This window comes from Corticium candelabrum, chromosome 3 (genome assembly GCF_963422355.1).
Source record: "Corticium candelabrum chromosome 3, ooCorCand1.1, whole genome shotgun sequence".
In the NCBI taxonomy this organism is placed as follows: Eukaryota; Metazoa; Porifera; class Homoscleromorpha; order Homosclerophorida; family Plakinidae; genus Corticium; species Corticium candelabrum.
This window is the reverse complement of record NC_085087.1, coordinates 2,738,791-2,764,061: the sequence shown is the minus strand read 5'-3', so window position 1 is coordinate 2,764,061 and position 25,271 is coordinate 2,738,791. Positions and strand designations below refer to the sequence as shown.

General features: G+C 40.0%; 1 protein-coding gene across 1 annotated transcript; it reads left to right on the top strand.

The window, feature by feature from the left end:
- The first annotated feature begins 3,327 nt into the window (after window positions 1-3,327).
- Window positions 3,328-25,269, top strand: LOC134176948 (uncharacterized). Its single transcript, XM_062643638.1, has 11 exons — window positions 3,328-3,466; window positions 3,533-3,658; window positions 7,674-8,264; window positions 11,913-12,011; window positions 12,081-12,222; window positions 12,292-12,381; window positions 13,373-13,538; window positions 13,609-13,670; window positions 15,436-15,593; window positions 19,466-19,670; window positions 24,852-25,269. Exons 1-11 carry the CDS (start codon window positions 3,422-3,424, stop codon window positions 25,064-25,066), a joined length of 1,899 nt encoding a protein of 632 aa, XP_062499622.1. The 5' UTR covers window positions 3,328-3,421; the 3' UTR covers window positions 25,067-25,269.
- Window positions 25,270-25,271: the final 2 nt, after the last annotated feature.

The following is a 25,271-nucleotide window of genomic DNA, read 5'->3' as shown; positions in this document are numbered from 1 at the left end:
TGGAAAATCCCCTCACGTGGTGTTTATTACGCCTACTATACATTATATTTACACAGCTATCCGTCTAAACTCTAACCACTATTTCGGTTTCTGTAATGAGGTGACTCCAGAGACAAAACAAAACATTAATGTTGGAAACATGAACGTGCACATGTAGATTATGTGTCTGTTCGCTCTGACTTTGGATACCGTAACAAACATAGTCGCACTAGCGTACTTACAGATCAGCCGAGCCGTCTTGTTCGACAAACAGACGCTCTCATCTAGATATCTATAAAAGTTTGATCTGTCTGTCTGTCTGTAACATCAATCACGCCAAAAGTGCTAGGCCGATCGCCACGAAACCGTACATGAAGACTGTTTTCCACACCACAATGCAAACGCACGCTTCGGTATCTAGACTGTCCCTTGTCGAGGAGTCCATCCCCGAGTGAAATCTCGCCAGGATGTGACCGCGGTGCGACTTCGAATTTCCGATCTTTATGCACATGCCACGAGAATATCCGTTTCATGCCTGGGTTTCGCTCTATTGATATCGAGTGTAGCCAAGTCTGTCATGGGATATCTGTTGTTATTACAGTCACGCTGACGTCTGCTTGACGAGTGCGTGGTTTCCAATTAACTAGCGCGTGCCAATTGCAACGACACCATAATACTGCGGTCACACAGTGACACTGTTGTCGCGTAAATAACGAACCTGTCAGTCCACTAAGAAATGACGATTTTGATTCCATAAATTTCAAGTTGTTGCAAAAGTTGCTAGGAGAACAAAAGTGAAAAGTGCCTCAAATCTTTTGACTCGGCTTTAGACTCCGAAAAAACAATTGAACTATGCAGCAGAATTTGTAAATTCTCTGCAAAAATTCCAGGTGTTTTACCACACAACTTGATGCTTAAAATCGGTGTACCCATTCTGCTTTTGAGAAACCGGGACCCTCCTAGGCTATGCAATGGTACAAGGTTGGTTGTTCAGACATTACTCACCAATGTCATCAAAGCGACGATTCCAAAAGGCAGTTTCAAGGGTGAAGACGTCTTTTTGCCCACATACCAATCATTCCAACTGACACTGTATTTGAATTTAGAAAGCTTCAGTTTCCCATTAGACTTAGTTTTGCAATATCAATTATCAAAGCTCAAGGTCAGTCTTTGAAGAAAGTTGGACTGAATTTGACAAATCCTTGCTTTTCGCATAGACAGTTCTATGTAGCGTGCTCGCGTGTTAGGCACGAAAAACGTTTCATTACTTTGCACCAAAAGGCAAGACTAGGAATATTGTGTATAAAGATTTCTATAGTCTCTTCTCTTTATTAGACATACGTATGGTGATTAAGTGTTGTCTAGAATACATAGCATATGTAAAAATACGTAACCCTAGCTCCACCTGTCTAATGTTACCCGGGCAACGCCGGGTCGAGATGCTAGTGGACAATAAATGATCCCCTTCGCAATTCCCGTCAAGCGTCAAATTTCTGTTGAAGACAACACTAGTGATTTTGCAACACCACCACGACCGCTCGGGCACGCACACCAAAAATTCAAGCTGTCAGGCTGCAAAACCACCATGCAGAAACAATGTGGAACAAGCAAAATGTTACAAGTCAGGTACAATTACACACCTTCGCTTCATAAATAACTAGACGCCTGGTTGATATTGGAGAAACATACACGTGCAAATGTAAACTATAGGTGTTGTTTCTAGGTGCTAAACCTGCAAAGCAAAGAACTAAACAGCATGTACAGAACGGACGCCCGATGGCCGAATTCTCGCTAACAGCTACCAAACAAAGAGAGGTGAACCCTCATGGTGACATCGCTAGATGACGTTCGTCTATTGGTTGGTAATAACATTAATTCTCGTCTATTGGTCGGAATACCTTCATTTGCATCTGCGCTAATCGAGTATAAATATGGTCGTATGGTCATCGAACGATTACTATACCCTTAGCCCGAAAATCCAGGTCTCGGTCATGATGAAGGGTATAATGACACATACCCCGGATGTTGGATGGCGTCTCCTAGCCAACTTTGCTGTAGATTGCTCCATAGTGTAACGGATCGGCCGGGTCGTTGTAGCTAGACATGTGTCAGATGCAGATGTGCTATAGACGTCACGGGGTCGTACCAGCTGTAACCCACTTCCTCACAGTCGCTGTTCCAATTGGAAGTTAGACTCTACTCAGTCTCTCCCGCCTTCATCATTCTCCTGATCAATCATAGTGACAATCCTGGGAACTGCGGGGCGGGAGAGATTTGCTTGAGTTTACACTCGTCACCAAAGAGCCGGCAGCCGTAAGGCACTATGGGAAACAGTTTGTCTCACGGTCAGAGTTGGCCAGATTATTCCAAGTGTACGCAGAAGACTCCAACTACAATCTGTTTCTACACTGTATTTACAGCTGCAATGGTGACGCCACATTTACTATTCTAATATACAAAGGCTAAACAAGAGGTCATGTCTCAACAACAGTATGCCGCTTAGCTCAATCGACGAATGGAGTCAAGAAAAGGAGATTCTCAGAACCATTCAATCACATTTGAGTAGCCCAGGACGTCGTGGTCATTTTCGGTCAAGAACTGATGTTTCCCATTGAGTTTGCGAATTGTATATGAAGAGAGATGATGTAAAAGCAGCAGAACGACTTCTTTCTGATGAATCCAGTTGTGGTGTTTTATGGGTGGACTAACGTGCTGAGAATGCATGGCTCATGTAAGATGGTGAGAGACACACTACAAGAAAAACATCCAGAAGCTTCTTCTTTGCACTGTAATTGATGTCTTTCTAGAGATTCTGGCCTTCAAGCAGTTCTTGTTCATGCAGTCCTAATGGGTCAGATTGATGGTATTGAAATCCAAATGATGGCTTTGAAGTGCAAGGGTGCAGCTGGCTATTCTGGGCTGCTGATTGGATGAGAATTTTTGTACCAATTAAGTTTCAAGGTCCATCTATAGACCTTTGCATTTCCTTGACATTCCTGCACGCAGAATATATCACAACAGAAGTCGCTGATCCAAATGTGTGCGCGCAAACACACACACACACACACACACACACACACACACACACACACACACACACACACACACAACATTAGATATATCTGTAGCAGAATTTAATTAATGGTCGGATTAACTTTTTAGTGTCTAGAGACTGGAGTCTCAGTTGTCATTAGCGTTTGTTTATTGATCTATGATATCGATTCTAGCTGTAATCTGCTAGAGTTGGTCTAGTTAATTGTCAGCTGAGTCTATCATATCACATCAAACGTGTACGTGCATGAGCACAACACTATATAAACGAAACCAAAGCTGTAACTACAGGCAATAAAATTATTAGCCTCGAATGCCATTTGCATGTCTCAAGGTGTTGACAGCAAGTGTATGCTTACTGAAGAGATCCCGGATAAGTTTGCGGTAAGTTATGTCTACCGACCGGCATGTTGAACTAGTAGAGCTACAAAGATTGGTAAGTCGTAGTGCGACGTCTCTCTATAAACATGAACGTTTGAATTCTTGTATTACTTCTGAGCAGCTCGAAGAAGCGTCCAGCTACGAAGAGAGGGCTGCACTGAGGAAAGTTTTGCGAGATGTGAAGAAAGGCGTTTTGAAACCTCAAGAAGCGCTTGAAGTGGCAAGGCATCAGAGAAGCGACCAGACGGTAGAATTCCTTGTTCTTCAAAGCAATGTACTGGGCAGGAGGGTTGCGTTTAGTCTGGGGGAGGTGTAGATTGTTTGTTAGTAGAGTGGAACCCGACTGTTTGTCGTTTGTTATGAGTCTGTATGTGTTACTGATTAGTGTTTCTGTCAACAAGAGAAGGTAGGAGATTTGAGGAGCGAGTCGTGGGACTACTAATAACTAAACCAGAGGGATAATTTTATGGATAGTGGTGGCTATGTGTAGTTGTGGCTACATATGTAGAGTGGTGGTTATGCACACAGCAACCCATTTGTCTGGTGAATGTTCTCTAGACCAAAGAGAGAACCAGCAGATGGTATATTACAGTACTAATAAAATCCACTTTTTGAAGTGGATGTCTTACAGCTTAGCTGTGCAGACATTTCTAGTATTCATGTGGAGGATAATTATTTCATATGTATAGTGAAGGGATTTTTTTCAATCTGTGTGTACTTGCTCCTGTAAACTGAGAACCGTGTTAATTGCCTTATGTCAAGGATAATAAGTCTGTCTAAAAGAAGTTAGGAAGAATTGTCGTGATGCCCAAAGTTTTATTTGTATTGTAACAGTAGTTTGATGTTGACATGCTCACATGATACTCCTTTTATGGAGTCATGGGCTAAAAATATTTGTGGTGCTTGGTCTGGTATATTGTATTATCAAAACAACTTTTAATTTAGTGGTAGTGGTCATCAATTTGTGAAACAGTTCAATTACATCTTGGTCTACTTGGCATGGTCTAGAACAGAGTATCAGTTGCTAGCATTTTTGGTGGTATGAAGCATTGTCACTTCATTGTTGTTCGATCACCTGCCAGGTTTTGAGTCTTGAATGGCATATTTGAATGGACTAAACATGCTCTCCAAACGACTTAGGGGGACTGGACTAGGGGGGTCGTGCCTAGGTACTCTAGACAGTAGGCCACTACAGTATTACTTTGCATTTTGTTTTAATTAGATCATATTATATGTTGGCTAGCTGACTTGCCTGTTCTTCACGCAGGCAAAATAAATATTGGTTATCAAATGTGCCAAGAATGGCTAATGAGCATCACATACACTTTAGAAATTGGGTGCAGACAACACATTCTCATTTATACAGTAACACTAAACTGCTTGTAGGGTGGAGACAGTGCAAAATCTTGGATAGCCGGATTCCCGTATCGATATGTTTGACCAAATCATGTGTAGCACTACTCTTGTAGCTTTTTTGACATTACCATGGGATGTTGTCACCTTGAAGATACTGCTGCCGTTTCACGGAACAGGTGTAGTGAACGTGGCAGCTATTCGACATGCATTTACAGGCAAACAAAGGTATCTGTATTTCTTAAGAACCCTAATATACTCAAAAAATCTTGGTTTTATTGATGTCACGGGCAATATATAGCACACTCTGTGTGCACTATACAGTTCAAGGTCAGGAATGGGCCTTTCGGATTTAGTGGAGATTTGATGCGTCGTTTTAGAAAATTTGAGCACGAGTAGGTAGGTTTAATCAGCGAGAAATTGCATCCCAAGAAAACTCTGGAAGACAACATCTTGATTGTCTACCTTACTCGGTTTGGCGTGCACAAACAAAATTTGTTGGCACTGCGACTCGCCATCTTGGAGGTTGTTACAGGCGCGCGCGCGCGCACACACACACACACACACACACACACACACACACACACACACACACACACTCAGCTCTCTTTTATATGTATAGATAGCTTATTTTTGTGCGTATTCCCAGGACATTAGACCAACTGCCAGGATTTAAATCTTGAATACAATATTTTGAAATTGACTAAACACACCCTCCAAATGAATACTGCAATGGGAGGCCAGTGCCTCCTGGTGCTCTAGACAGTATGTTGTAGACAGTGCATTTACTATGTTTCCGTTAGCTTATATAATTATGAATTAATAGCTAATTTTGTATGCTTATGCCTAGGATATTGGGACTAGGCTGTAAACGATTTGTCATATTGGCTTGCAGTGTTCTCCTCAGAAATCTTAAAAGGCAGAGTGGGATACTCCCTGAAGTGGGCGTTACTGATGCCACGCCCACTTCACACAATGCTAGTGGCTTCATCAGTTGCCACTTTTTTCTTTCAACAATGCAGCTGTTTTTATTTTTGACAGCGTTGCTCATGAAGAAAGACTCAATAGTTCTCTGCGACGCCAACATGACACGTGCACTTCGCTGACATGTGTACCTACTTGCACGTGAACACTAGCTGCGAAAGCGTGGTTAGGGGCTGCATGTACAAGTGTTGGTCTTCCGCACAATAATACCCTGTTTACACTGGCACATTCGAATGGGCCGGACCGTGCCAGCTTGGTGCTGCTGTGCCCAGTCTAACGTGCCAGTGATAGCTGCAGTCTCTTGCACCAGTTTATCCGCCACACTATATCTTTCGGTATTTTAAACAAGAGCACACACAAAGCAACCCCTCTAGCGTCCATGTTTTATACGTACAGTATTAAGACACGTGACAGACATGTGATTATAAACATGCCTATCTGGCCAGTTCGTAACCTCGTAGTAAGTTACAAGCGTGCTGGATCGGTGAACAATTTACACCCTGCAGGAATACTCGAATGGGTGGCTGGTCCTCATTTGTCTTGTCAGTGTAAATGAGGTACTAGATGCAACCCACTGTCTTACTTAATTAATTAGCTTACTTTGAGATTCTCAAGTCTTGGCATCTGGATGATCTACTTAATTAAACTAAAAGCTTAATTGCTTAGAATAAGGCAGAGCTGCTCGCTCTGCTAAAAGATCTTGGGGAGAACACTGCTCAGCCTTATTTCTACTTGGGAAATACACAATAGTGTAATCGGCTTCATGTAATTGTTACGTACCTCGTGTGTGTTTTATATATGCTAGTGTCATGAGTACTTTACAAATAGGCTAATTTCTGGGTTTTGTTAATTATTAGCTTGCAAATTAGTTTTCTGTTGTAATCAACTACAAAAATTAACAACTGTATACATTGTCTTGCTGACCAGTATAATCTTTGAATAGGAGAAAATAGTATAGTTATTACCATGATATAAACAGGGCTAGCAGAAATTGTACAGTAAATACACAGGCTATATTTGATTATTTAGATGATTGCAACTGTGTACCACTAGACAATCATTGTTCTAATCTTTTTTTGTTTTAATATATACCATATCTGCCCGTAATGTTGCCCATACCAAAACAACGCCCGTACCCGTACATACGCCCATGTCCAGCTGGTCAGAACTTTCTATCCCCAAAACACCCATGCTCAAGTATATGCCCATGCCCAAGTAGATTATGCATGTGCAGAATAAACAAAATGGTGTCTGCAGAACATCCGTCTGCGTCTGTTTGCGTTTGATGAAATAGTGTCAGTATTGAGTGAAAAAAGTGCTTACTGCTAGACTCATTTCTTCATTGCAATTATATATACTGATAACGATGCTGTTGACAGGGTTTGCTAGTCTAGCTTAGTGCTTAGTTACTGTGTGTATGCCGATGCTGTACGGATGCCAGTACCTTTAATCTTGCAGTTGTTAATTGCAGGCATTTGTGGTATTTCTGTCTTTGATTGTTTAGATAATGACTGGTCAAATGGCAGCGTTTTGCAAACATGTATATGCCTGGAACCAAAATAGCATCTGGGCCCAGGGCATTAATGCGGACAAATACGGTAGACTTCAGGAAGGTTGACTTATGGTCTGCTTTGCGAAAAGCAACCACCACTCACTGTGGTGTCCTTCCTTTACGCTCTGAGCTTATTAATCTAGTAGATAAAGTTTATATTGTTACCAGATCATGTTTTTATGTAATAGGATTTTTAGCAGGGCTTGCACACCCTTTCCTAGTGTTTAATCATTTGGTGCTTTTTTCCACTATCAAAATGGTCAAATCTCATGCATGATTCATGAGACTGTTGTAATGTACTGTAGATTCAGTTGGGATATGTTGTTAATTGTGTATGGCTCTTGTGCTAAGTGAGATTTTTGTCATTGTGCAGCATTCAGAGCCATTGGAACAGCATCAAAGAAGGAAGGAGTTTGGAAAGCTCGAGCCTTCTCAAACTGAAATTTCTGGTTGTTCAGAGTCTACAAAACAAAATGAATGTTTAGATGAGGAGCTTCAAAGTAGAGATAAAGTGGCAAGTGGTAATGCACTGATTGCTGAGGCAAGGACTAATGAAGAGGAACTTAGTCCGGCTGCTGGTAGTTCTTCTAAGGCTAACGTTGATCTACCGGCAAAGACAGATCAACCCGAGAAGTCAATTTTGGACAGTGACTTTCCTGATACTCCTCGGGCACCAACTCGACGAAAGACTATGCCTTCAGAGCGACCAAAATTGAGTCCCTCCCGGTCTCGAGAGTCTCAGGAAAAGGCACCGTTTGGGCAGTCAATGTTGAAGAAATCTCAAAGAAAGAGTAATAATCCAACCAAACCAATTGAGTCTAAGACAGAGCCCTCATTTGGTCATGTAAAATTACGACAAGTGAATAGCAAGAAGGATGAAATAAAGTCTCCTTCTTCTAAGAAATCGACTGAAAATCCGTATGGGAAAGTCATTCTCAGACAAACTAGCAGGGAAGAACTGAAGGTAATTAAGTTGCTGCATATATTGTAGTGACTAAGTCTATATTGTTGTTAATTTATTATGTATTTGTTTAGTTTCTGTATTAGCTTTATAATTTTTCATCATTATCATTATCATAATTATCAAAAAAGCACTATTCTTACCGGCAATCATTTATTTCTCAAGAGATGAAATATGGAAATACTAATTAGGATTTTGTTGTGGACACAATAATTATTACAAGTCTTTTTAATATAGATACTGTAACTGTTCTAATTACAGTGCTTCTCTACCATAAGCATTGCTAATGGATGTAATTAAGGTTGTACTAGCAACCATAATGTATTGCAAACATGTATCCACAGCGATAAGATCGGCTATCCAACTATAAGAATTTAAAGTCGCATTCAATTTGCAGTTCTAGAACTGAAAATGAAGGCGTGTCGGAACTGTTGGAACTGACAGAACCAGAACTAAATCGAACAAAAAATCTGCTCTGTGAACTGGGACTGCTAACAGAAACATTGTCAATGCCTACTAGGGCTTCATCAGTTGCCGATTCATCAACTACCACAGCGACTTAACCTAACAGCGTCTCTTGTTACTAATTGACCTTGTGATGGACTCCGATCTTCCTCAATGGGAGCATTAGAACTCATGAAAATATCAGCAGGATAAGTGTACCTAATTGTGCACACTCCCCGGTAATTTGAGTTACAAATGCTGTTTCTCTAATAACCTGCAACAGAGAGAGAGAGAGAGAGAGAGAGAGAGAGAGAGAGAGTGAGAGAGAGAGAGAGAGAGAGAGAGAGAGAGAGAGAGAGAGCGAGAGAGAGAGAGAGAGAGGGAAACATGTCCGATGTACGCACCAGTGTCTAAGCTTTGGAACAATACCTGTACGACTAGAATCGCGCGATGTCTGATAGTGCACTAGCAAAATATACGGGATAACGTCTGTGAATAGCCCAAACGGGGGTGTATCCTAATTGTGGACATTTTTCTCTGCCACAGAAAGCAACTGGGTCTGAGTAACAGGTGGACTAGACACCTGAATGGTTGCCTTACAAGCTGGTATTTTGGGCAGCAATCAAAACCATGTTCTGTGGTGTATCACCACGATTCACCTGCGAAACGGCTAGCACCTACAAGGTTCCTTCCATCGCATCCACGAATTCGAAGTATACAAATCGACCTTTTTTGGATCAAGAAAAGTGCTCTGACGTTGGTTAAGCAATTATTGAGTACCTTGGTAGAGTTTTGAGCCTAGTTACATTGACTGTAACATGCATGGAGCATGGAGCGAACATTATTTCCAGTTCAGCAAACACCTGAATATCTTCACGTATACTAGATCTAGACATCAGTAATCCGCTTACAATCTAGCTGTTTTCACTGCTACTACTACATCTGGCCACAATAGGGTATGAAATGAGAACGAACAAAGTAAGTGGAATGTCAATATCAACGACATTAGTAATCCAGTCAGAAGTTGACTGTCTTCACTGCTACTAGACATGGCAACAAGAAGACACAAAATGCAAACCTACAAACTCATTTAGGATAGGTGGAAGGTCAAAACTACTTTGTCTGATATCAATAATCGGCTTCACCAGCAAAGCAAAAAGATGCTAGAACACAGTTTATATAGTTCAGACGTTCATCCAAACATGATTGATTGTCTCCTGCATTGTATCATACACAGAACACTTAGTTTCTGCAAACTTTGAAAGGCACGACACAATTTTACAGAGGTGATAGACCACAGAACTTGGTTTTGATTGCTGCCCAAAATACCAGCGAGTGAGGCAACCGTTCAGGTATCTAGTCCAGCTGTTACTCAGACTCAGTCGCTTTCTGTGACGGAGAAAAAATGTCCACAATTAGGATACACACTGCGTCCGGGCTGTTGACAGACGTTATCCCGTATATTGTGCTAGTGCAGTAGCTCACGTTGTGCGATTCTAGTCATACAGGTACCCTTACGAAGCTTAGACATTGGTGCGTATATTGGACATGTTTCCCTGTCTTTTCATGCAGTCTACCAGAGAAAACAGCGATTGTAATTCAAATTACCGGGGAGTGTCCACAATTAGGTACACCTACCCTACTGCTGTCTGCAAATAGTGCACCAGGACTTTTCAGAAAAGAGGCATGTTAGTTGTAGCCTCGAACTTTCAGACCAAAGAGCATGCCACCAGTTTTAGCAGTTCCAGCTCCTTCAATGAAACTGTCAGAATCAGTTCGAACAGTTTCAGAACTAAACCGAACGAGCGTTCTAGCTGCCAGAACTGCAAATCGAATGTGCCCTAACACTGTGAGAACTCTTAGCCAGGAATTTGTATAGTAGTGGATTCTTAGCAATTCACTGCAAATTCAAATAGAGTATTCCAGAACAGGCCTTAGGTATATGTGTATACTACTCAGTTTAAGATGGAATCCACTTTCAAAATTTTATTATTTAACTGTCTAAGGTGACTTTGAAAGATTGCCAAGCGGTCCCAAGAAGGAAACTCAATCCTTGTTTATCAATCATTTCTGGTGCAGAAGGGCAAGTTCTGTTAAGTGACGATTTTTTGACACTCTGAAGCATTCTAAACTGTACGGTTTTTGTGAGTACAGGACAGGCTCCCTTTAGGTAAGGTTCTGTCTAATTGAGTTAGGCACCTCAGAAGTTTGTCCATCTGACAAAAATGACATATTTGCTTGCACGAATCCACACAGCAGCATTTTACAGTATCTACACCACTGCACTTGGCAATGCTTGTGCAAACATGGTTGAGGTTGCGTTAGTGAGCGTTCATAGTTAGGGTCTTTGTAATAGACTTGTTTTATTTTGATGGTTTACAGTTTGTGAGATTGTGTATATCACATTTTAAAACACTGTATCATTGGTACATAAGTAGACAGTGTCATCAGCTAGTTTAACACATACAGGATTGGTGCCTTTTACTCAGACCAGCAAGACCAATATGTAGTTTTCTATAAAGACTTCTTGTGAGTTTACCACGTGTTTATTCATTATACCAATGGTCAGTATGGTTTATGCATGGGTTGCCAGTTGAACTGAGTAGCATTTTGGTTCTCAAAAAAGCTACTGTACTGTACAGTTGCACTACTTACATTTTAACGAATTTTGCTTGTCATAATGTGTAGCTTCTTGTGTTGTATTAGTTTGTAGATTATAGAGACGTGATATTGACTAGTAACACATTGTTCAGTCTCAGTGTGTGTGTGTGTGTGTGTGTGTGTGTGTGTGTGTGTGTGTGTGCGCGCGTGCGTGCGTGCGTGCATGCATGCGTGCGTGCGTGCGTGCATGCGTGCGTGCATGTGTGCATGCATGCGTGCGTGTGTGTGTGTGTGTGTGTGTGTGTGTGTGTGTGTGTGTGTGTGTGTGTCTTCTACTATTCTTAAGAAATTAGGTTACTCAGCATAAGCCTATGGCAGGCATAGTAAGTAATTGAGGTGTATACATGCTGCATCATTACTGCATCATGCTACACAAAGGTGCAGTTTAATGTACGTATACTTTTGACGTGTCGCATATACAGGAGTCTATTAAGGAGGCGTGTTGTTGCAGTTTGGACATGTTTCTATGTACTATTTGAATACTATTAGTGTTTAGTTGTAAGAGTATAAAATGTTGAATAGTTTATATAACATGGTGTTTGGCAGGGACTATCTCCTAAGGAAACACAAACTCCTGTGAAAAGCCATGTTGGAAGTTGGGTTGGAAAAGTACAGTTGCAGCCAACTAACAGAAAAAAGACAACAGTAATTAAGTTAATTAAAGTGTTACGTTTATTTCTGAATGTATTGACAAGCTGGATGTATGTATGTTAGCATTCTCAATGTAGCGAAACATCACCAGAGGAAGCAGTAACTGGTCAATATGGCAAACCACTGAAGCCTATGAAGCAAGAGATGTCACAAGAAAGGACTCCAAGGGCTAGAACAGAGAAGAAAATTCGTACTGTTGAGGAAGGTATGAGTGGAGCAGTTGTGTGGGTTTTATGCAATATTTTGATTTTATGTGCGTACTTTGTCATTCAAGAAAGTGACCAGAGCTACTTACGCTCTCGATCTGCAACAGTATCCACGTCTAAACCAACACAATACAAGAAGCACGAGATACATCCAACAGGTAAGGTGTAGATTGATGTACGTAGATTGCTTAACAAACTGTGTTACTATATGCTACTTAATTGATATCAATAGCTTTAACTACAACAATACTGGCAACACACTGCTACAACAAGTGCGATTAAAAGAAAGTATTGTGAAGTAAAAAGAACAACAGAAAAGACTTAGTGAGTGAGCTCGAGACGAGCCTCACTCTGCACAATGTCCATCATGTCTAATTTGAGCAGACAATGTAGATTTGATCTTGGCCCTCGAACAGACAGAAGTGCTGATTGCAATAGAGCAAAACTTAGTCTGCATCTACTTATAGACATTGTTTATGCATAAGAGGTATTTTGATTGTTTGAAATGATGTTAGCTATATGCTTGAAAAATGTGGTAGCTGCTTTGTCTATCCCTCCAGCTGAAGAAAATACTAATGGATTGAAGCTTCCTCCTTCAATCTCTCTAACTCTTTTTTCTTATTCACGTTGTTTTTCTTGTTTGTGGTTCTTGTATATCTGTTGGAGATTGGTATGTCGGTAACTTGACGCGTTACGATAGAAGACCCTAATGTCAAAAAAATGCGCATTCACCTCGTCGCCAAACTCCACATGCAGATACGTCTAGGCGTGCTTCATGATCAGAATTTGCAGTACGGCAAGACTTTCTCCAGAAAGGGGATGAAGATGAGTATCTACAGCAACGTCTGAGCAGATTTCGGATAGCTTTAGGCAGGAGGAAATCATGTTGCTGAATAGGTAGTACAGTCAACCAAGTAGATGCTTCTTTCTCCGATATGCAGTTGTGTTACCATGTTGTCATATGTTGATCAATTATTTTAAATATTTAGTATTGGAGAAGTCAGCTGAAGCTACAGAAATAGTGGTTGTTGTTTGTGACAATTTTTGTGTAATTGTTGTTATTATTGTACATGTTTGCATTTAGTATTATGGTTGTCTGTAGTTTGGAGTACTCTGTCAGTCACCTTGCAACACATTTTGTGTCACTAGGTGCATCTGATCAAGCAGTACAGATTTCAACTGAAGATCTCAGAGTTGGATTGGCTACATACATTAACAAAGAACTTGGTAGCCAAAAATCTCTGAAACATCTTCTGCCTGTCCCACTTACAGGAAAAGGATTGTACCACAGTTGCTCCGATCCCTTGTTATTATGGTGAGATCTCGTTTTGACACTAGGTTTAGACTGGGCCAATAACAGCTGTATGTGTTATGTTTGTTTGCAGCAAGCTGGTGAATCTATCTGTGCGCGGTACTGTTGATGAACGTGCTCTAAGCAAAGAGGAAGGTACAAAGCATTTGCTTTTAGTTTAGCATATGCTTTGCAGTTTTGTTAAATTATTAGTTTCTTTGTGAATTTATATATTTTAAGACTTTGTAATATATGTAGACACACACACACACACACACACACACACACACACACACACACACACACACACACACACACACACACACACACACACACACACACACACACACACACTATGCCATGTATACAGCTGCCAGGTTACTGGTCATGCCATCCCACATAGGGAGCTGTTGCATCAGCGACCACGCCACCCCCGTATACGGAGAACAGTGGTAACAGGTGTGTAGAGTTCAAATGCAATAGATGTAATCTTAATAGGAAACTACAGTTGCCTCCTTCGTCTTCTCTTGCCACGCTGCCGCCTTCATCAGTCATGTACACTCTCATCTTCGCCATCCATCCATGCTCTTGTCTTCATCAGCCATCGCCAGTCATCCACGCCGGATACCACATTATTCCACCAATCGTGGCAATGTTGATCGAAAGTTAGTGCTTAGATCTCCGACTTATTACCATTGTTCTACTGTATGTGCTGAATGAAATAGCAACTGAGAGGGTTGCAATTAAGTCCTCCTCAGTTGTACAGAAGAGGTTTGCTGTGAGTGGTAGCCATCAAATTGACATCTTGGACTCACGATAAAAGATGGTCCCCTTGTGCATTGCCCTTAATTTATGTGTGCCTTGCTCCTCACTGATCGTACCTGAGCATCCAATAGTTGGTAAATGTTAGAGTAGACCGGACGAATGTAGACAGGAACAGAGCACTATGTACTCTGGGCGCCACCACGCAATATTCAACACACACACACACACACACACACACACACACACACACACACACACACACACACACACACAAACACACACACACATACACACACACACACACACACACACACACACACACACACACACACTTCTTTCTTCTTCTTGCTACTCAACAACGATTTCACGACTTTTGTTCAGCATTTATTTACAATATGTCTTTGATGAGAACGTTCATGTGCAAAGTCGAATTCTGGAACGACATACTCGATGATATGGCAAACATTCTTTGTACCAGTAATCAAGTTTTAGGATGTATAGTTGTGGCAAATTGTCTCTTTTCTTCAATTTTGTCAATTCTACCTTCTTCTTAACGATCTAAAGTTTCTGACATTCTGAACAAAAGAATTAGACATACGACAAGATTAGAGTGAATGTAAAATTGTCCAGGCTGTACACACACTTTCATGTAAAAACGTGTTTGTACTGATTGATCGATCATAATTGGGACGACCGGTAGACAGTGAGTTGTAGGTTTGAAGGGTAACCTTCCCTTTGTGCCCGACAGCTCGACTTGAAACCGAGAAAATTTGAAAATTTTTGAGTTCAAGTTAATCTGATAGCGTTTGAGTTGTCACTTTTCACTCCTGATATGTTTGCTAGGTACGCTGTTCTTGTTGATGGCAAGCAACCACGAAGTTCACCGAACTCTGGGTGCTGCCATCACACATCCGGGAACACACACACACACACACACACACACACACACACACACACACACACACACACACACACACACACACACACACACACGCACACACACACACACACACACACACACACACACACACACACACACACACACACGCACACACACACACACACACACACGCACGCACACACGCATGCACTCAGGGCACATTCAAAAGATATTTGTAGCAAATGAGATAATTAGTTGCTTGTTAATAAATTTCAGGTAGCAAGGAAAGCAAGTGGCAGGCCAAGACTGATAATCTTGTTCTTGCTCTGGAGTCTGCACGTTCTATTGGCTGTCACATTGATGATTCTACACATGATGCTATACTTGCAGAAGATGAGAACATTATCACACAACTGCTGCTTGACCTTGTCAAGGTTAGAGTAATTGACAGCTGCTGTATGATTTTGTCATTACAGTCAAGCTAACTACGATATTACCCCGCCTAGAAGGGCAGGAGCTCTTAGTAGGTACTATGTGCCTTTGTACAGTGTGGTTAGGGAATAGGGTAGAAGCCATGGAATTACCTGGACGATCACAGGCAAAAGAAAACATCATTGATAGCTACAGTTCTGATGAAAGTTTGCAGCATTTCTAACTGCACAGAGCAGTTGTCACTTAAATTTAATTGTGAAGGAAGCAACCAAATCAGAATCAGAAATATGTCATTCAGTGATGTCATCTTGCATCTGCAATCCTACAGAGAATTTTATGGCTGCTACCCTATTCCCTAACCACACTGATTATCCGGACTCTTGATTATCCGGATAAATTCTGTGTCCCCCTTCTTTTTGCTTTCTTGGACAATGCGTTCCCAGATAAAGCATTATAGTATATTTCATTTTGTACTACTAATATGCTGTAGGTACAGCCTTTCACAAATGAATACATAATAGAGAACGTAAGAATCTAATAAATAGGCAGCTGTTGATGACTCTTGTAGTGACATTAATATGCTGTAAGTGTGGAAACAGTGTGATCTTGCACAGTGGAGGAAATTAAGTTGATATTTATCAACTTTTGATTACCGACACTCGATTATCTGGACTTTTAACATGTCTCTGGAGAAGTCCAAATAATCGATGTTGTAATGTAGTACCAAATGTTCTAATAAGAGTCCCTGCCCTTCTAGGTGGAGTAATACAGTAAGAGCTAGGTTATCCAACCATTTTTCAACACTTTGACAACTTGAGTACACAAGCTGTACACTTGAAACCAAACCCTAAATTTAATATTACTCAGTTCCAAAGATGTATTAAAGTATAGACCTATATTCTGTACATTGCCTATTTACCACTACACATTTTTTATCATGTTGAAGTTCGGCTATATGTCATTTAATAATTTCATGTTACTGTATGTGTAAAACAGAGGATAAATTAGCTGGTAAAGGCATGCAAACTATACTGATCGTAAGAAAACATAAAACACATCAAATTTTAGGAATTTTTTTATTCAAACTGACTGGCCTTCCTTTCTGCACTCTCTGATTTGATGCAGAATCTCAACTTGGCTATTCTGATTTCATGACAACATACCAAACGGCTGTTTGACACGACTGAACATGGATCACCTTCTATCTCCATGTCAAGCAATTAATTTGACATGAGTGAATGTATGCAGAAACACCTGGATGTGGTAGGTTTGAAGGCAAGGTATTCTGAACTGTAACTCAAGATGGCAGCTTTAATTAAGTCGAGACAAAGTCAGGGCTGTCAACAGCCGGCATCCTTTTATCTGGCACTGTATTTCTTATATCTTAGAGAAAGATGCAATCCTGTGATGCACATGTGCAAATACTGTAAATGCACACTAAAATTTTCTTGGATAACAAACTGTTATTACAAATCGCCACTGGCAATGTTGATGATGTACCGTACCACAACACAAGATTCAACTGAACAATTCACTGGATTTATGTACAACATGTCCAGTTTGCACCATTATGATGCCATTCAACTCAAACCTGTTTGTCAAAGGACTTTGACAGACATTTAGAATGGCATCAACAGAAGATGAACCAGATAGTTGATGTTCTTGCAGCAATGATGGATTGTCCTTTCGAATTAGTCCTAATGAACACCCCAACACTGTTGACAACGCAACTGCTGTCTCACAAGGCATGCAAGTCATCACTTTTTCGTCTAATGCTGGTTCAAGAAAAAGAAGCGTCTGCCACAACTTTTTCTCGTAGTTGTATCATTTCCTCAGCCTGTCGGTTAACTACTAACAACTCTAAACACAAACTGTGACTTTGTGATTCTGTGATTCAGACATATTTGCAGACAAGTACATGCCTTCATAAGTCCACAGTGACATTTTTTAGCGACTCGGGCAATGGTCAGCCTAGTCTTGGAGTCATAAACGTGATATCTTCTCTTTTTGTGCTTAGCTGCTAAGTGATCTCGATCTACAGCTTTCGCTGCATAACACCATCATTTGCAACTGTGATATACAGACATAGCAATGTCCTCTTTTTGGATCCCGGATGCTGCTACTTGATCCTTGGTACGCATAGTGGTAGTTCTTTTGATTTTTGTTGTGAGCTAAGCATGGATACAACTTTGCTTTTAGCTTAGAAGTGTATGCTGACCACGTAGAATAAAACAGTTACTGTACTAGCTTGAGCTAAACCGTTTGTTAGAACCCGTATGAAAACAAGATGTGTATGAAAGGTCTTCTGGTCAAATGTACGAAAATAGTCGCGGTCGAAAATTTGTGGATTTATAGTAAAAGGATTATGCTAAAACATACAGCAAGTTTAATTTTCTTCACTGTATTATGTAGTTGAAATGACTGTGAAAATGCTGAAAACTGGATGTATAGTACCTTAACATAAGTTATTGTCGTTTTTGTTTGAATTGCTGCATTGCAACACACCGAGTAAGTTTTAAAATTTGCTTAATTTAATAGTTATGATTGATTAATAGATTGTTTATGATTGAATTGAAAGGTGGGTCGAGAACAAAGTTTGCAAGGATAGTATGTGTGTCTGCATTATACATCACTGAAATAGTCAGGCATGTATTCGAATGTACTATACTTGAGTATGCGCTTAATATTAATGTCAACTCAGAAATTTAGTAGCAGTTGACAAGATATAGTGTAATACATCATTCTAGATTTGTTCGCTAAACATTTCAACCATATTCTTCAGGTTGCACAACATCAGTTAGGTTATATGGCTTTCTCATTTTGAATTTGGGTCATATACTATTGTACTAGCCCACCATACCGTTCTCCTCACGGGCAGATAAGATTAGTTGTTAGTAAATTAATTTAATGTTGTATGCACACAGACACACACACACACACACACACACACACACACACACACACACACACACACACTCACGCATGCACGCACAACTGTAGCTGAAATGAATATGACTAAACAAGTTTTACTCATTACTTTATCAATGTAATATCAGGGGAGAGGTGTGTTCATGACTCGACAACAAGTTTTGCATGTTTAGTCGTATCTACTACATTTTTAAAGATTGTGTAAAATCAGTAATCTTTTTTCTTTTCAATGCAGATCTTACAATAATGGGTATTTTACGTGATGTGCATTACGTACATGCAAACTTGGTTAGACATTTATGCCAGCAGGTAGCGTAGCTGCATAGCTGATACTCACAGTGTGGAAAATAACGGTAGGCATAGGATGATGCCCCACCAAATGTGTTGTTTGTTCGACCGAATACTAGCTGCACCAGTTTTGGGACGAGTTTGGACAAAACATCCACCTTTATGCATATGATAGTGTAAACCTTGTCTCTTAGCACGTGAAGGCCTTGCCAATGGTGTAACTGTAATTTCATGAACTTAGGTACCTACTAGCATGCTTTATTCAGGGAAAATCTCAGCTTCCTTTAACACCATTTCTCTCTTGGAAGTTGTTTATCAAAAATTACATACAAAAATGGCTGCAGTAGTGGAGGCACTTAATTAGACATGTAACACCATACAAGAATGTCCTACTTATGCTCAGTCTGTCCAAGCCAAAATAGTTCCCTATTTCCACTGTACTCACATTATGCCATTCTTCCCTCGTTACTGGACTGATTGTTGTTTACAATGATAATTCAGTTTATGTGTGTTGTGCAAGAGCCACTGGTTCATAAATTGTTTTTATAGAATTTGTGCATTGTTCCACTTGTGTGTAGTAAATCAGTTAACTGACGTAATTACCCATGGACATTTTACAAAAGTTGGATATTGTATATACTGTGGTGTATTTGCTTAGGCTCGAGCTGCTCATACTAATGGTGCTGACCAGTTTGGTTCACACGTGTTTAGTAGCCCTGCTGTGTTGCTCAGTATCTTCGGTGTGAGAGTATGCGATACAAAATCAAAGCCACAACTGAGTGGAAACTATCAAGTCGATGTGACTGATGCATCAGTTGATGAATTGGATCCCAATACTGCTGATGAGATAAGTGATTTGAAAGGTGATTATTTTGGGAAATGATATGTGCATATATACGGTTACACTAGAACCTCGCTAATCCGAACAGGGTGTTTCAAGCTCAGATTAGTGAAGTTGAAGGTAATTCGGATTAGTGAGAATTCGAATTAGTGAAGTTTTGATTAGCGAGGTTCTACTGTATAATGTTCTTTTAATTTCTAGTAACAACTTGGTAATATTTTTATTAATACTGAATATGCATGTATTTGTAGTCATGAAGTTTTCAGTTCTTTCTGTATTGTTGTATTTAACAGCTGCGCCATAAAGAGTTGCCTGTAAATTGGGGACCATAGTAATTTAATTGCATTAGTTTATTCAGGTGGTGTAGGTCACGAACACATGCTAAATGATATGCCTCTTTTTCATCAAGCCATTGTGAACGTTTTAGATGGTTTTCTGAGCGCATTGTAGCTGGTAAGTACTTTCAGTATCGATAAGAGTTGTTCTGTGGAAGTTGTAGTCTTATTGGTGGTTTTAGTCACATTTGCGTACGAGACTCTTGTCGAGTTTCTTCCTGTTTGCAAATGAGTATGATTTGCTTATGTAGTTTCTTGGTCATGTAGTTAAGTGGCATGGAAGTCTTAAAGTCGTGGTTACCCCTGAAAAGTATTCTGCGTTTGCTCCAAACGGACTGCCAACTTGTCATATATACCATGATGCAGGCAAAGCCATTTTGTTACCATTGTTTCTGCCCATTCTTTGTATTCATTTGGACATATTGTAATTGTGCTGTTTTACGGTACTCTGATGACTTGAGTTGAAATGCGTACTCTATATAGCCAGTATATAGGCTTTCTGTCAAGAGGTAGTCTTGTTACTTCTACTACATTAGGAAGTTTGATCTAGCATGTTTGATATTTATGTATAACATGTTTGATCTGCCAGCAGTTTCGAGATTTCTCATTGCTTGGATGCTGTTATAGGAATAGAAGCAAAAAGGTTTTCATTAACGATAATTATTAGCCTTCCAGTTTTTCTGTTAAGTGAGTACAGAAATTGTCAACAGTTTAAACCTGTCAAATACATGATTAATTCTGTGTTTGTGAATAGTTGTAGTATTAGTAGATTTTGAGCTGTTCAGTTATTGAGAGTATTCGAAATAGCGACTGAATTGAACTGTAGGTCATTGTTTTGAGAACTATTGATGATCGTCAATGATGATGATGATGATGTGGTGGTGCCGCTGATATGTTAATTAATTAATTATTTACCCAGAGACAATTCAGACTATAGTCTGATCTTCCCTATTGTACCCGGCTACACACACACACACACACACACACACACACACACACACACACACACACACGCAAATGCACAAGCACACACACACATGCACACATACACACACACAAACTATTATGTGTGTGTGTGTGTGTGTGTGTGTGTGTGTGTGTGTGTGTGTGTGTGCGTGTGTGTGTGTGTGTGTGTGTGTGCGTGTGTGTGTGTGTGTGTGTGTGTGTGTGTGTGTGTGTGTGTGTGTGTGTGTGTGTGTGTGACTCTACATACACATTACACTGGACAGCAAAGTACCGAGAATAGAACAAACAGGTTTTACATCGACCAGGAGTCACGACATGTCTTAACATAGCGGAGCACCCTCTGAAGAAGCCACTTCACTTTGCCATCTCACACTGTCAGATGTTCAATTTGCATCTGTTTGACAAGCTTGAGACACAGAAGTTCTAATGTTATGAATTTTAATGCACTTGCTGCTTCAGTGGGTGACAGATAGGTTTTTAAAGTGAGATCCTCTTGCAGATAAAGGCAATTGTATGGAAATATTATGTTGAAGATATTGTGTAACAAGATTGTGTTTTACATTACTGTCAGTGTGATGATGTATAAGAAGTACTTCAGGTGTTTAGATGATTAGCTGAATCAGACCAAATTGCACTGCATTGCTTAGTTTATGGCCAACCATTAGGAGACAAGTGCTCAGTCAATATGGCAGGTAGCGCTGTCTTTGTTTGTTACTGGTTGACAACGTGCTGTAGTTGACATCTCTGGACAAACTGGAGTTGACCAGGTGGAGGTTCAAAGTTTGCATTTGTGTTGTTTCAATTACCCAGGGTTGGTGCTTGGACGTTCAGACATGATGCAGCTACACTACTAAAATACATATGATTCCCGTACTTATTTCACCCTCTTTGCCTACATTGCAGTCCTACATCCTAATGAGTAGGTAGATAGTAGGCGTCATACACTTGGCATCTAACAAGTCACATGCATAACACAATTTTCAAACAGCTGTTTGTAGTGCAGCAAACTTTATATTACTAGCTGTATCTACCTTCATATAGCACTGTAAATTATGGATTGCAAACATCCCGTTCAGATTGCAGGTAACATGGAGGGTTCTGTGTTCTTGATGATGTGGGAGTGGCAACTTTATCAGGCTATTGCTTGCCAAGGCAGAATAGTTTTCAGGGGTATCCAGTACTTTATGACTTCGGTGTTACTTAACTACATGACCAAGACTGTCAGCAAATCATACTTACCTGCAAACAGGAAGAAACTTGACCAAAAGTGTCTCGTATGCAAATTTGACTGCAATCACCAATAAGACTACAACTTCAACAAAACAACTCTTATCGATACTAAAAGTCTTTACCGGGTACTTTGCACTCAGGAAACCATCTAGAACATTCACAACGGCTTGATGAAAAAGGGTGTATTGCTTTCACATGCTTGTGACCTACACCGCCTAAGTTTATTGGTATTAACTACAAATCAATTAATTTATTGGATGAATTAAAAGAATGGGTTGAGGTGCAGAAAGTACCACAATGTTACAAGTATGCAACAAGTAGGTATCATTTCTTTTTGTAAGCTTTACTTCAATTACAGTCTGTGTCCTTGAGAAAATTAAGTCTACCATCTATATCTGTACCACTGTATAGAGGGATTCTGAGAGTGTTATCTCAATTGATAGAAGTGCTAAAACTGGTCTCGTTTCAGTCTCCCAATGGAGACTGCAAGTTTGTTGTGATTTTTTCCAGAAAGGAAAATCTTTCAGAGCTATTGCTGTCAGGAGATACAGATCAGGTATAATTGCGGAAATTTTAAGAACCCAAGGACTTTATACAAAAATAGGAAGGGAATTGAAGGAGAACTCTCACCAAAATCAACAATCTCTCATATGAAAGCTGTCACTTCATGACACAACCCTTTGTAACCATTTACTGCAGACGTTTACCGTAACGAAGTAATAAAGCATTGAAATTACCTGTGGGCATGTTGAGTACCCGTATGTGTCATGAGTGTAAGTGATTGCTGGTTAGCAAGGAAGACTGATACCTGTGCACTTTCAAGGTAAGGATTGTGAGACATATGGTGTCAAGTTGTGATCTATTGACTAAAGCAAACTGGAACCCCAAACTTATCACGCAAGTATTGACTGTCTCAATACACTGTGGCGTCTCAAGAGGAGACCCTTTTAGATTAGTTCATAGATCATGTCTCGCTTCATTTTGGTTGCGTTAAGAGCATTTGGTATGATTAAATCTAAAGTAGTTATACTTCCAACCGAAGACAGAGAGTAAGACTTCGTGCTACATACGGGGAATTGTCTGAACAACTTGCGGCCCATTGTCTGTTTATGTGGCTGGCTGGACTGTAAGCTTCGTACAGGAAGTTACTAGGCCTTGTATCTTTCTCTCAACAAGTTGTAGTATTTGGTGAGAGTTCCCCTTTAAGCTGGAATGATATTGTATAGATTACTAATTGTTCTTTCATGTAGTTCTTGGCAAAAATGCATTATGATTTCGAGAAAAGGTCTCTAGGTTGTAGTGCATGACCAGGCTGTTCGAGCATGATTATAAGAGCGCATGATTAATTAATCGACACTCAGTCATTGAACAAAGTTACCGCTGATTTACAGTTTATGGATAATGGCATAAATGATAAATATATATGGAAAAAAGACACTTGATCACAAATATTAGAGAATTATTGAGGCGTCGTGTCCCTCGTAGTTATGCCAACTGTAACAATAACGTTTGGAAAGGGATAACTGTAATACATTTTTATGACTTTACAGTGTCACATTATTTTGTAGCTGAAAACTAAGCTGAGGAATTTTTGTACTTGAACAGACGATTGTAACCATTGATTGAGGTGGATTTTGTATGGTTGTTGCTGAACTTGATGATTTGGATGATTTTGTTGTTATAATGAAATTGTGTAAATCTCTGTAGTGCCCTTGCACTTTACACCTAAGTGCCTCGACACTAGGCTTCATTTTGCTTTTGGTGGTCCTTCCATGCAAGGACAGCAAGGAGGGTGAGAGACATGATGTCTCCATAAAGCAAATGAGACAACGTCACACGATCTAACCCACGTTGCTATCCTTTCAAGGAAGCACCACTGAAAGCAAAGGAAATCCTAGTGTCGAGGCTAAGCTGTTGCAGCTCATGGGCTATACATATTGGCGCTTACAAATTTAGTTTGGGTTAGTTCATGGTTTCAATGCCAGAAAACTATCTGCAGGACAGTGGCTTACGCATTGGGGGTTTCTTTATTGCTAGCAATTATTATGAATACTTCTAGGCTAGGTCATTTGTCTTGAGACATATATATTGTCTCCAGGAAATTTTTGATTTGGAAAATCAAGCTCATAAAGATTGAAATAGATTGACAGCCAGCGCAGTTCTATACTTCTTGAGCTTGTCTTTAGGTGTTTCACAAGGTAGTTAACGGGTGTTTCAGTGGTTCTTCTCGAGCACATTGCATCCCATATTCTCACGATCTGCTTGTTTTCATTGAGGCTCGCCCCAGAAATGCTTTGCATATTAACTAGTAGTCATATTATTGATTCTGATTTAGTTGCTTCCTTCGCAAATACTTTCAATGACAACTGCTTTGTGCATCAGGTAGAAATGCTGTAAACTTTCATCAGAACTGTTGCTATCAGTGATGTTTTCCTTTGTCTGGATCCTGCACGGGCTTCTACCTTATTCCCTAACTGCACTGTACAAAGGCACATAGTATGAGATGTCCTAATAAGAGCCTCGGTCCTTCTAGGCTGGTTAATATGGTAACCCTGCGTACGCCACTGTGGAATTTGAAGTTACTTCTTGAATTGCTTTTTGATTTCAGATTACCATTTTCCTCTGCAACAACTGGCAAGTTCTAAATTAATTTATATTAATATTTTGAATAGGCTCTCAGTTGTTGGAAGTAAAGGAAGATGTCGATACACCTGCTAATGGTGTTGTGGCTAATGAATCTACTGCAGAGTCATTATCCACTGACACAAACACTAATGTCAGAGAACAGAAATTACCAGAAGATTTAGACAATGAAGATGAGTCTTATGAAACTCGAGCTGCAGCTAGGAAGGCTGCTCGAGAAAAGAAGAGAGCTGAGAAGCAGTAAAGTACTAGTTATTGAAATTTACTGAAAGTGCGTGAACAAGAGATATTTGTAAGCTGAGCTTGCTAGTGATTTTTTTGTTTTTGCTCAAGATTCATAGATTGAAGTTAAACTGCAGTAAGTATTTGCATAGTTTCAGATGTCAATTAGTATAGGTGATGATGATTGGTATATATATATATATATATTGAAACACAATATTCTAATC